At 31.6% G+C, this 14,282-nt stretch overlaps 1 protein-coding gene across 1 annotated transcript; it reads left to right on the top strand.

Moving 5' to 3' along the window:
- Window positions 1–409: 409 nt before the first annotated feature.
- On the top strand, window positions 410–3,119 carry LOC111388182 (probable carbohydrate esterase At4g34215). Its single transcript, XM_023012866.1, has 4 exons — window positions 410–465; window positions 2,028–2,196; window positions 2,666–2,770; window positions 2,964–3,119. The coding sequence occupies exons 1-4, from the start codon at window positions 410–412 to the stop codon at window positions 3,048–3,050; spliced, it is 417 nt and encodes a 138-aa protein (XP_022868634.1). The 3' UTR covers window positions 3,051–3,119.
- Window positions 3,120–14,282: the final 11,163 nt, after the last annotated feature.

Raw genomic sequence — 14,282 nt, 5'->3', positions numbered from 1 at the left:
GTTGTAAAAGAGAGAAGTGGGTGCTATGTAGTGAGAATCATTATAATTATATACCAAGAAATTCTCGTTGGATAGGAGACAAATACTAAATATTTGAAAAGACGGGATGCTTCTCACAATACTCATATGGACGGTCAATGTTTCATGTGATATTATGTTACTCAACAACAAAATATTTAACAAGTGTTTATATGGTCATTCGAACTTGTGATTGTGGTTAATTATTTTGCGTTAATTTTTATTTCATTGATTTAGGTACCAAACATGCTTTTTGAGGGAAACAAGTTTAATTGAGGGAAACAATAAAAGTCTTCACCTACATGCCTCAAAACCACGTTGAAGAACAATAAATGCTTTTTCAGGAAAACAAGTTTAATTGATTGAACTTGTATTGGGAAGGTAGCCATATATGTCTTCAAGTTACATGCCTCTAAACCATGCTATTGATGTGTTTTGTATGAAGAGGTACATTTTACTATTAATGCTTTCAATAACTCGTATACATTTCAAGAAATCCAATTAGAAAGTCATAAATGCCACACATAATAAATGCCACACATAAGGCAAATAACTCACCCTATTCTCGAGAAAAGTAACTCCCCATACTACGATTAGTTCAAAAATAAACTGACGTCTATTTCACACGTAAATAATTACTTTTAGTTGGAATATATATGCTACTTGTACATAATACGATATCTATAATATTATCCACCCCCTCATATGGAGGGAGACCAACGGCACGTGTAGCATCACCCTTTTTAGTTAACGCCGTTGATTGATTATAAAGCTTGAAGAATTAGCATTTCATTTGTTGTTCTTCTTCTATTTAATAATAATGAACTGGAAATGTTTTCACAATACTTGATTTGAAAATGCATTTGCATTGTGCTCTTTTCTTATAATTTGATTCAAGTAAGTGATATATTCAAATCAATTAATTGGTGGCACTATAAGGAGGTTAAGAGGTAAAAATCCTACGTCTTTCAAGAAAATGACGTCGTGGAGTATGTAGCAATAAATTATTGGGCATTTGTTTGTTTGGTTACTATGCATCTCTAGTAAGGCTGACGTCCAGTGATCATTGCTGGAGGTGGAATCCATGTCAATATTGTGGTGCTTATAATGACTTAAAAATTACAAGAATTGAAAATTGTGCAAAAAACTAAAAATTTAGTTGATTATAATTCTTTGTGTCATTCAATTTAATTATGTTCATCAAAAGATTGATTAAACTAACTATCACTCACAATAATCAGGGTGGATTATTATTTATTATAATTAGATAACACTAGACAAAATTATATAGGGATGTGAATATTTCCTTTATAATATTGATGATCCACCACAAGTACTGTCCTAGAAATCTAATGTACCTTGGTATCTTGAACAAGATTCATTCAGATTTTGTGTTACTAATGTGTCGTCAAAAATATAAACCTAGGATTAGGATAATTAAAATGGAAGAGAAAAGGGATTTTATGGCGGAGTAGATCAGGGCTTTTCCTTTACGTGCAAATTTAAGTTAAATTGAATTGTTAAAGATTGATCACATTTAAATTATAACTTGTCATGTTTTGTTCTCTTTCGCGTATACAACAGAAGAAATAGTCTATCATTGAGCTTATTTTCTTCTTGTCTTTGTCATTTGCTCAAATGATAAAATATTGAGGGTCTGGTAAAGCATATGTGGTGGCATATTGGAGGGGTAGGGTTCTAGAGAGATCATATATTTGTTACAATTTCGTATATAGCAGTAGTCCGTAATTTCTTCGATTTTTGAATTAGTTATGTAAAATTTTTGTTATTTTTCTCCATAAATATTTCTCTCTAGTAATACATTTTGAGTACAAAGATCATGTGACCAAATGATGTTCTCCTAACATATTATTGACTTCATACACGTAGAGTAATAACAAGAACATTTTTATTTATGCATTAACAATTGAATTATGGGAGCACGTGCATATCTACCAAACCCCCTCCCCCACGTCTATATATATACACATAAGATGAGGGAAGGATAGAGCTAATGCAGCACTACGAGATGGAGGAAAAATTCGAGCAATTCTGTGGTATCAAGGTGAAAGTGATTCTGCAGATGAAACAAGAGCTAAAGTGTATAAGAAGAGGTTGATAGAATTTTTCCTTGACATCCGGCGAGATTTAGCTTCCCCTGTGCTCCCAATTATTCAGGTATGGTTACTTTGCAAATTTTCCATAAGGTGATTTGATTTTTCGTCTTCGTCAGATTTTTCGTTCTCTTTGCAGTCAGCATTTTAATTCCATTGATCAACATTTGCCGTTGGTCTGGTTTTTCACTTTCATTTCTGACAACATTCTGGTAATTTTAGATTTCAGATCGTTGTTCCCCCTAAAAATGGGGTTTTCAGTTCGTCTTCAATGAGTTTTCATCTGATAATGTGCTGACATTAGTTGCTAACTGGTTTTATAGCATTTATGCTTAATGGTTTTGGGGGCATTTAAAATTCCTTAGGCGTCTCTTCAACAATTTGGTACAATTTTTGAAGTTTTGTTAAAATGACAAAGTATTTGTTTTCATTTTCCAGTGATTCTCATATATATGTCAATTAATTGTATCTTGTCAGCACCAGCAATATTTTACATCGAATAAATCATAAAATTATATGATAATTGGTTGCAGGTGGCATTGGCTTCAAATGCGGGGCTCTATTACGAGGTTGTAAGAAAGGCCCAACTAGAGATAAAACTTCCAAATGTAATATGTGTTGATGCCAAGGGACTGGAGGTGAAGAAAAATAACACACTTCATCTTACTACTTCAGCCCATGTCCACCTAGGAAAAATGTTGGCTAATGCCTTTTTCGATATTGGAATTTATAGTGTTTTGATCAAGGCATGGGTGGAAAAAACATATTAAATGGGTAATATAGTGCTTGTTTGATATAGATTTAATATGTATCGATGCCAAGGGACTGGAGGTGAAAGAAAATGATACACTTCACCTTACTACTTCGGCCCAAGTCCACCTTGGAAAAATGTTCGCTGATGCCTTTTTTCGGATTTGAATTTAGTGTATTAATCAAGGCATGAGTGGAAAAAACATATTGAATTGGTAATATAGTGATTGTTTGATATAAAATTTTAGTCAACAATACTTTAAGAAAGTTGTTAAAAGACAATTTCATTAAAGTAGTTGTTAGTGGAAAAAAAATAATAAAAAAATAAAAAAAATAAAGCCGTGTTGCGTATTCGTTGCAAAAGACAAAATTCGTTGTCGAATAGACAAATATTTTCTTAATTAAAAAAATCAACGGTACAGTGATAATTATTTTTGAAAACTGATGTTGAAGTTACAGTTAAGGAAACCCATAGTTGCCAATTTGAATTGAAGTGTTCTACCCCCATCAGGCTTACTACCTCAAAAACTCATTCGCTTACTTTTTCATTCTTGTTTAGTTGCCTATATAATATTGTTGAACAAATGTTTAACTTGGTAGAAGCTTGTTGAGAAATTAATGATAATTACAATAGATGATTTTCACCAGAAATAGAACACTCGAAGCTTTTAACAACAACAAACATGTGTCAATCAATAAGACTAAATTATCTTGAGATTTACACAGATGTATCTTTAAACTTTTACTCAATATTTATTTTTTTCCCAAAATTTTGGAAAGTTTTCAATTTATTTAAATATTTAAAAGCAATAAAGGCATACGAAAATAACAAGAAGCTGACTCGCAAGTCAACTAACACCCAAACTGATAGTTACATTGTCTGAATGTAAGAACAAAAATAAGTTAAGGATTAATAGAAATACTTCCCATGTTATATTATGGCGCGTATCCAAGAGTTGATTGGTGCCACATAGTTCACCACATAGGGTATCCAATAAAATAATCATGAATAAATTTTTTTTTGGCAACGTACAATGTTGATGAGCCAGTCTAGGTAGTGTACATCTAGGATGGATTTTAATAAATGAGAACATCATTCAAGGATCAAACTAATCAAGCATCATCCATAGAGAGGGAAATGTGGTGAAGGCCCTCCCACAAATCCTTCCTAATAGAAGTCTCGCAAGAGGCATAGACAGGAGTCAAGAAGATGGGGCATGATTGTCAACAGAATTAATTGCTAATTGTTTATGATAGTGGTTGTGAAACATTTGAGCCATGTGAAGTCAACTGCGATTGCAATTAAAAGTTTCTATAAAGATTTTTTGATAATTAAGTTTATGTTTTATGTGTTATACATACAGTAGATAAGTCTATTTAAATAAAATTCATAAATATCAGTGAGTGGAGAAGTTCAAAAATAAATATACTTTTTCATATATGCATTTTTATCGAAATCAAGTTTACATCAATTAATAGATCACAACTTGCATATAATAATGATAATCAAGACAAGAGACATCATCATAATGTTGAAATATATAATCTCATAGTCATGATATAATCCTCAAATCAAAGCCATAATATTGTCTTATCACACCACCTGTAGTTCACCAAGAATGAACTCTCTTACTGAAGTATATAATCCGTCCCTTGGGCTAAAAACTTTTGCCACAAGCCTTTGGCACCCTCCGTGAATAAAAGTCAGTTTCAAGACCTTTGTTAATCAATTTTAGAACACGGCCAAGTCCCCTTTGCAAACTATATGTACATTGTCAAGATCCCTCCGTGTAGAATAGAACACGGTCAAAGCCCCTCTGTAAATTAGAATAAGTATATAATCATGGGTGCTTTTCTAGTCAATTTCAAAATCACATGTCACTTTCCAGTTTTTGAAAAGTTTGTATGGCATGTTATGAATCATACTATATCTAATAGTTTACGATTCCTCCTTTCAAATACACTATTATGTTGTAGTATACGTGGAGGAGTCTACTACAAGAGAATCTCATTCTCATTTAGATAATCTAAAATTTCATTCTTAAAATATTCCTACCTCGATCTGATCTTAGTGTGAGAATATCTTTATCTAATTGTTCCTCTGCTTCTAGCTTGAATCCTTGAACCTTTCAAGAGTTTCATACTTGAATTTCATCAAGTATACATGATCATTTCTGAATAGTCGTAAGAAAATGGGATGAAGCAAGAGAGACATCATCTTACATTAATTGACATGAATCCATATACATCATTATGTATTAGGTCAGTATATTATGCAGGTCTTTCTCCTTTAAGTAAAAGGAGATTTTGCCATCGTATATAATAGGTATGATTCGCACTTGTCAAATGATTCAAAATCAATTGACCCAAAGTATACATTTCTATGTAATTTTGAAATTGCATTTTTATTTACGTGACCAAGTCTGCAATGTCAGATGTAGGTGTTCATATTATCATTTCTATGCCTTTCCATTTCTATACCTATTATAGAATGTTTAGTATTTAGCATATAAATTTCATTTTGTAGTTTACCATAACCATTAAGGTCTTGTCAAAATAAAAAGAAACAATAGTTGTCCTTAACATTAAATTAATTCACGTCCAAACATGAAATTTATTTAATGTTCTGATAATTGAGGGTAAAAAGTAACATTTTTCTAACTCCAATACTAAGCCTTTAATGGGAAGAAGTATGCTCCTACAGTTAATGAAGTAACCTTAGCTCATTTTCAATGTGCAGGTCAACTTTTCCCTTTTACACCAGTCTACTTCTATTTAGTTCTCCATATTTTTAAAAATATGAAATCCACATTTAGTATCAAACACATAATAAGCCAATGAAGTAGATATAAGCTTTGCAATATTTCTTCTAATGACCTTTCATTCTATAATGAAAACAAGGGTCGATAGATTTGGCATTGTAGGTTTGCCACGCCACGTCATATCTGGTGTTCGAGTTTGATTGTGTTATTTAATTTCACGCCTAGTTAAAACTGCCTGAATACATTATCCACCTCTTACAATATGAACAATTAAGAACTGACTGGGGGCAACCCCAGCCAAGTTGGTCGGGCAGTTGGACTAGCAATCGTGAGGTTGCTAGTTCGATTCCTGTTGGAACTGCCTATTGGCCTTCTTAGTTTGAGCCGGTCAGCTATGGGTAACCTAGGTTGGTTTACCTCCTTGTGGTCCTTTGTCGGCTAGGATCACAAGGCGGGGTTTACCTAGTGCGCACCTTCGGATAGCGGCTGCGGGTTCCCTTGTCAAAAAAAAAATTAAGAACTGACAATCGGAAGTTATGACTATTTCTCATCCAAAATTATAATAGTGAAATCATTTTAATTTCTCTAGATTTTAGAATTTCAAAAATTAATTGCTAATTGTTTATAACAAAAGTTCACCACAGTGGTTTTAAAACTTTTGGGCAATGCGAAGTCAACTGTGATTGAAATTAAAAGATTCTATAAAGATTTTTCAATAACTAAGTTTATGTTTTATGTATTATACATACAGCAGTTAAGTTTTCTTTAAATAGAAATCGTATATATAGTATCCTAGAATTATTATTATCTACATTATAACTTAGATTTATTCACATTTTCTTAATTTAGAGTTTCCAAGTTGTTATAATATCCATAATTATAATTATTTTAATGTTAGCACTATTTACATCCACAATTTTATATGTACATCCACTTTTTAAAAAATAATTTTATTGTATTTTTAATCTTACGTAAATTTACCTAAGCAGACAAATATATAAAATTAACTAAAAATATATAGTTCTAAATTCATTTGCTCATATTTATTTTCATTAAATTATTTTGAACATTTTTATATTCTTTTAGATTTTGTATTTAACTAAAATCCCTATAATCATAAAATACCTTCAACTAAAATCATAAAACCCTAATAATCATAAAATATCATCTTCAACTGAAATCAAAACAACTACATAAAAGATTTCGTTAGAGGAAATACATACAGACATAGCAATATATGAAGAATAATTTGAAAAATTAAGGATTACATTTTATCCTTGATTATTATTTTTTGTTTTTTCTCTTACATTTTCATAGCAGAATATGTTAGTTGATGCACCATCTTTAGACGTTTGTAGAAGTACTAGACAAAAGACAAGAAACAGTGTATCTATTGAGCAATGATGTAAAATTTGACGCAATTGGTAGAAGCTTATTGATTATCAGCTGCAAACTAATTGAGAAGAAACTAGGGAATAAATCTGTATGAGTAGCTTTATTCAAAATAATTTGAGTCAAACACTTTCCATATTTTTATGCATGTCACCTGACATGTTTGATCTTGAGAAGATTTCCTATTTAGCCTTATTAGTGTTTTCAAAATATGCAAAATTCTTAATTGGTCTCTAGTCTGTGAAGTTTGGAAAATGTATAATTAATTTTCTAATATACTCCTATTTAATGCATCTTGTCATCAATGAAGAGAACAACTATTATTCAATGTAGGGGTATGTTGGAAAAAATATAAGTAAAATTTATATTTCTAATATTTATTAATTAGGTTTTCTTTAATCCGTGTGATTCAAATGCTCTAAAAATGTGCTTGTCTCGACAAATAACAAATAGGGATATCATGGAATGAAAGATAGATAAACAAGAATTTATATAACCTTTTCATGAATAAAATTTTGATGCAGGTTCATGTGTGTGTGTGTGGGTGGGGGGGGGGGGTGTTCATGCATTCTTGAACCAACCATAGAACATACCCAAAAAAACAAAAAGTAAAAAAAATGACACAGAATAAATCATCAAATTCGTGTATAGTCCTTTACGATTGCACCTCCGGTACGACTGGTCATGGATGTATTGCAAACTAGATCGAATTCAGTATATAATTTATTTTATTCTCGTAAACCAGTATTTTCTAAGGGATATTTTCAGTCAGCATGAGTATGAAGTATAAAAATCTTTCTCTTGGCCTAAGGTTTCACCGTAGTATATCTCCTCACCGGCTGCCATGGTCACAAATTATATTAGTCATGCTTCTTTCTTTAGAATTCCCGCTTAGGCTGAGCCTCCTGATCCTCACCTTGCTATCTAGGCCATGCTCATACGCAGGTGTCACGATGGGTTCTCTTTGCACGAAGGATGTGCAGTCGTGTGATAAGTGTAATTTTACACTTAATACTGGCCATTAAAAGTGGGCTCTTGGGAGACTTTCATGAGTTAAATACCTAATTTTGTGTGTTATTGATTGTTTTAGGAGAAAACTTGTTATTGGACGAAGCAGAATGAGTTTTGATCAAGAATGATGAAATTTAGACAACATCTGAGATTTGGGGATCGAAGTGTATAGTTTAGAAGTTGAAGGACATATATTGAAATGAGGGAAGATGGCCGCACAATGAAATGGAGCGAAGGACTAAATCACACTTTCTGAAAGAAATATGGGCGTTGGTGCGATTGCAACAGTTAACATGGCCAGGTAATTAATTTTTCTAATGGGAATCAAATTCTTGTGGTAATGAAGATGGGACACAATTCCCCAATTTTTTAGGTGACTACGAAAAGAAGATTATGCATTCTTATGAAAGACGAGACATTCTGGGAAAAAGAATGATCTATTATTTGATAGATAGATTTCTTAGATTCGTGACTAGGCCCTTTTTGTCTCTCTTTAAAATAAACTTCTTTATTTTTTATACTAATCTTCACCCACTGATTCACACAATGAATTTGTATACAAGCCAAAAAAAAATTCCTAATTTTTTACCTCACATTCTCAAAAAATCACTATTCAAAACATCATTTAATAATAATAATAATAATAATAATAATCAAACAGTGGCTTAAATTTGGGATTTAATTATAGATTATCAATTTGTCTAGAGATCTACAATTATCAAGGAGGAAATAGAGAATCATTGTTGAGATTTGTAAGACCAAAAAAATAATAGATCAAAGTGTTTTTCATCAATCTCGTTGTAATTAGATTTGGTGATATTTTTGAATATTGACTGAATAAGTTAACTGTCGTTAAAATGAACGATGCAGCTTAAGTTTTAATGTTTATTTAATTCTAAAGACTTCATGTAGCTTGATTTGTTAATTAATTTTTACGTTTAATTATATTCAATTATACGATCATCAATTGACTGTTTTTTAGATAATAATGAGATCGAAAATTGATGTATTAATCTAGTTCTTACAATAAGTAACAACTTAATTTGGTAGCTACAATTAGGGTTGTCATGGGCCAAGCCGAGCTTGGCTCGTCCAAAAAAGGGCGAGCTCGGCTCGGCCCACAAGCTCGCGGCTCGTGGGTAGCTCGTGGGCCAAGCCAAGCCTGGCTCGCGAGTAGACGTCGTTTTTCAATTTTTATTTTTTATTTTTTTTTAGAAACAAATAGGTAATTTGAAAAATAAAAAAGTAATTTTTTTTAACTAAAAGAGACAAAAAATTAAATGAAAGCTTTATTTTATTTTTCTTTTTAAAATAGATAAAATATAAACCCTCCTCCTTTATCCGGACTTGGGACCAGCTACTTAAATTTTGAGTAGGCGGGGTTAAAAATAGTACACAAACAATTTTTTGTAACGTGTACAATTTTTTAAAGAAAATTAAAAGTAACGATAAGAAAAGAAAAGTTTCATCAATATAATTAAATCAAATATCACTTATTTGACGATATGCAATTTCGGCATATTTATCTTGTAGTCGAAAATGAGCGTCCTGCCAATCCTTAATACACATTAACGCTTCTAAAATATTTTCTTTCAGTCGACTTCTGACCTCACTCAAAACTCTTTTACCTGTACTAAAAGCAGATTTCAAAGCAACAATGCTAACCGGAGATGTCAGCAGATTTTTTGTAATCGTAGATATAACTGGCTAACGTCGTTCATACCTTCGCCAAAATTCAATTATTTCGTCTGAACTTTTTTTAATTGTTTTATCTGTTGGCATATTCTAGTTGAAATAATCAATTAATTCAGCAGGCAATACATTATGGTTTGAGCCCGTAGATGTATGATGAAAATGAGATACAGATGGTGATGACATGGCAGTGGTAGTCGTAGTATATGAACACATTGCAGATGAATCAAATCTATACGAATTAATACATTTAAATAAATTAAATATTTCCGCATCTTCTTCTTCAATTTCAGTGGAAGGAGTAGTTGCAGATGGTACCCATTCGGTTCGTATATAATTCATACATTTCACATAATGTTTACTCTAAATTTCTATATGTGATAGGTGTATCAAATGTTAAGGCGTTTGAAATTTGATCAATTATAAATTTAGTTCCCGATAAATTATATCGGGTGTCCATCACGCATGCTAAAGGAAATAACATAGGCAAATCTTCTCAATATTTTCTAAATTTTAATTCCATAGCAATTATAATTTCACTAAAATCAGGGTCATTTTTTTATTTATGAAATGTTCTTGCAATTATATAAAGACGTTCAACCACCATGCAGCTGGTGGGATAGTAAATGCCCGATAAAATTTTAGTGGTTTCATAAAAAGAGGTCAAAAATTTTTTAACTTTCAAAGCTAAATGTCAATCACGTTCAGTCAACATACCCTCATCATCACTTCTAACATATCTATTATTATAAAAATCAGTTATTAAATGTTCAAAACCTTCACCTGACTTTAATAACAAGTAAGTAGAGTTTCACCTATGACCCACGTGATTAACAAATGTTTTAGCATTTTGCACTCCTATTTCGGCACAATAATCCTCCAATACTTGTTTTATACTTGGAGAGATTGTGATATATATTAGTGCATTCCTAATATTTTGAAGTTCATCCTTTATATATTTTAAAACATTTTGGACAATTAAATTCAAAATATGACATACACAACGAATATGAAACAAATACCCACCAAAATCAGGTTGTAGTACCCTATGCAATTTTTCAGCAACTACTTTATTAACACTAGCATTATCGAAAGTAAATGAACGAATTTTACCTTCGCAATGATATTCTCTAACAATACTAATAATAGCATTAAATATATTATTAGCGTTGTGAGGAAACTCAGTAATTCTAAAAGCAATAATTTTTTTATGCATGCACCAAAGCGGGTCTATATAACGTGCAGTTGAAGTTATATATGTTTTTTTATTAATTCCTTCCCATAAATCTGAAGTTAAAGAATGACACTCCCATATTTTTACAAATTCATAATTAATTGTTGTTTTGTTGAAGTAAAATATTGTATTGTATCGGAACGAAGAGTGTTTCGACTTATCTCAACGTATCTTGGCTGTAGATATTCTTTCACATACGAGACGTAGCGTTGGTTGTCAATTAATGCCAAAGGCAACTCAGCACCAGCAACAAGCTTCACCATTCCGGTTTGAGCTTTCTCCTCCGAAACACCCATGTTTGACCGCACATAATTTGTAATGACAGTTGAGATGGGTGGTACCAATTCCTATTTGTCATGCCAGTCTTTGTTGGCAGTATTTACATACTGCTTTGGATTTTTGGACTCCATTGACGATTTTTCCCGTTGAAATCAACTTAAAATGATCCCAACATTTTGCTTTTTTTTCCCCTTTCGCTTTCCCCTCGTATCAAAAGTGTTTAATTCAGGCTCTTCTTCCTGATCGTGTTCCACTTCGAGAAAGTCAACATCATCCAAATTAATTGGATAATTTGGATTGCCGCTTACATGATGATGAAGATCCAAATTTGGAATATTTTTCAGGTAGGGGTACATCATTTAGACTTTCAAATTGATTCTGAAATTGACTTTGCGGTGTCATAGGCGATTCATTTCCTTTCACACCGAACAAGTGTTCGGCAAATGAGCGTGGATCCATTTGTTTAGTTGTAATAAGTAATAACTAGTAGAAGAATAATTGTATAAATGTAGTGAGAAATGAAAATTGGATGAAATTTCAATAAATATAGTGAGAACTAAGAAATGAGAATTGGATATTATATAAATTGTATATAAAAATTGCAAGTTGATAACACAATACAAGAAAGTTGAGAGAAAGATAATTAAGAGTTGAGAGAGAATTGTAAAAAAATTTGTGGCTAAATGCCACTATTTATGGAAGAAGAAAAGAAAAAAAATATAAGGACCAAAACGGTCACTGAATAACGGTAAAAAAATATAAGCCCTTTCGGCTCGCGCTTGGGCTCGTGTTTTTACGAGCCCGAGCCGCCCACAAGTTTCGTTTTCGCGAGCCGAACGGACGTTCGGCCCATTTGCCACCCCTATCTACAATGCTACTTTATGTATCAACTGAGTTAAGATGGATGCTTTGAAAACGTTAAAAATAAAATATTTATTAAATTGATTTGATGCATGTTTGGAATCAATGAACGATGATGTGATGGTGGTAGGTTATAAACAAGTTTTTACTTTTGAGATCTTGCCAAATCTCCACTCTGCTCAACTTTTATGTATATCTAATAGCCATTAATAATTTTATTAGTACTCCTCTCTCTCGATTAGGTTTAAGTTTGGCCCAAATTTTTTAAATTTATTTTTAAACACACATTATTGATATTCAGAATTTTTATTAAATTTTTCGATCACCTTTTCATCCGTTTTCGTCAAAATATAGTAAGAATTAAATTTTAACTAAATCAGTCAGGGAATATCTTATTGCTACCAAAAAGTTTCAACGCACCGCTTTCTTAGTTATGAAACCGAAGTGCAGTTTCACTCTACGATGTCATGTCGTGTTTCTCTTTTCTCACAAAGAACATATAATCGATATAAATTGAAAATAAAAGGTTAACATGCGAATGCATCCATAGAAGCTCAAAATACCACGGCCAAACAGGGGCTAAGCTTATGTTTGGTTTATATTTGAGTGAATTTTTAGTATATTTTGATTCATAATTGATAAAATATGTGATTAAAAAGGTGCTAGTGCTATAAAATGTGTAGATTTAAATGTTTTATCAGTCAGTGAACTTATACACAAGTTTTCCCTTAAAGACACTTTATTATACACAAGATACTATTTATCAATGTGGTTTGTCCGGCTTAAATATGTTCTCTATTTAAATGAGCTTGCACCTAAAATTATGTTCCAATGGACTCTTCAAATTAAAATTTCTATAATTAAACGCATTCAAAATTTTTCAATTTTCAATAAAGGAAAAAAAAATATAACAATTTTGAGGAAAGATAATAAAAATAAAAGATAAGGAAAAACAATAAATATACTTTTTATTTATAACAATAAAATGGCACTCTAACACTAAATATACTTTTTATTAGTCACAAATTTCAATATTCTGTTTCTTAAACTATTCAAACCCCATTTAAACTGATTGGACATTGACATGAAAAAAATTTTGTTAATAAAAATATGTAGAGAAATCAATAAATGTTTCTTGATAAAAGTAAAATGAATAGCCAAAATATAGAGCATTGTCGAAGTGCATAAAAAATTTAAACTGTAAATTTAAAAATTGTTTCTATAGTTTATGAGATGAACTTTATAAATAAAGAGTCTCTTATAATGCATAGGTTCAGCCAAAGTATCTTTTCCGTCAACAAAACAAGTTTTGAACATTTTCCTATGTTGAAAGATAGACAATCAATTTATTTCATCTTCACAAACACCAAGCAAATTTGAACGGGAAGAATTCTCCAAAATAATTTTCTTTCCTTTATTGATACATGTTCGGTTATTACACGTTTTTGGTAACAACCCCAACAAAGCTAAAAAAAAAAATGATAACATCTTAAAAGTGAGTTAGACCTTTAAGTTTTCGAAAATAAATTTAGGCATTCAATTTATGTTAGACCAAATTTGTGCTCCATCTTGTAGTGGCACATTAGCGCTCTTCTATTGTACTAGCCTTGTTTCCAATTAGTTATATTGGTTCCACCAATAGCACAAGGGACTAAACCGATACTCCAGGGCGATGATCTCTCTCCAGCACTGAATTAGCGAATGACATTCCTGGTCCCACCCCCACAATGTCTATGTGTAACGACGTCTCCATGAAGAGATTCGTGTGCATCCTCTCTCATTAGCTTGGGTTAAGTTGAAGAATCATTGGCTCAAGATGGCATTCAGGATGGACATAACCATCCACTGGTGGACCCTTGTCAAATTAAAATTTAGTCTAGATTTATTTTTTATTATTTTTTATTTTTTTAAGGGAAAGCGGATTTGAAGTAGAAGAACTCTAGCTCAAAAAATCTGAACACTTCGAACGAAGTTTTAATTTTTTAAAGAACGTGATAGGTTCTTTTATCAAAAGTTATATGTCTCATTTTTCAGGAATTTTTTTTTTAAATGATTTCTTTTGCATTTTCTTATGAAATGGAATTAGGGATCCATTTAAGTGCTCCAATTTCTATCTTATTTTGGTGATTTTATGAAAATGGGTTCTTGCTGTGATTTTTGTCTTTGTTT

This window comes from Olea europaea, unplaced genomic scaffold (assembly GCF_002742605.1).
Source record: "Olea europaea var. sylvestris unplaced genomic scaffold, O_europaea_v1 scaffold464, whole genome shotgun sequence".
NCBI classification, from domain to species: Eukaryota; Viridiplantae; Streptophyta; class Magnoliopsida; order Lamiales; family Oleaceae; genus Olea; species Olea europaea.
Note: the sequence above shows the minus strand (reverse complement) of the source record. Positions and strands in the feature narration are given on the sequence as shown.

Bases quoted from the DNA above. Each gene is read 5' to 3' on its own strand.
- LOC111388182 (XM_023012866.1), top strand. From the start codon at position 410: ATGTCTTCAAGTTACATGCCTCTAAACCATGCTATTGATGTGTTTTGT. The intron at 466-2,027 runs GTACATTTTACT...AGGGAAGGATAG, and splicing joins GATGTGTTTTGTATGAAGAG to AGCTAATGCAGCACTACGAG. The intron at 2,197-2,665 runs GTATGGTTACTT...AATTGGTTGCAG, and splicing joins CTGTGCTCCCAATTATTCAG to GTGGCATTGGCTTCAAATGC.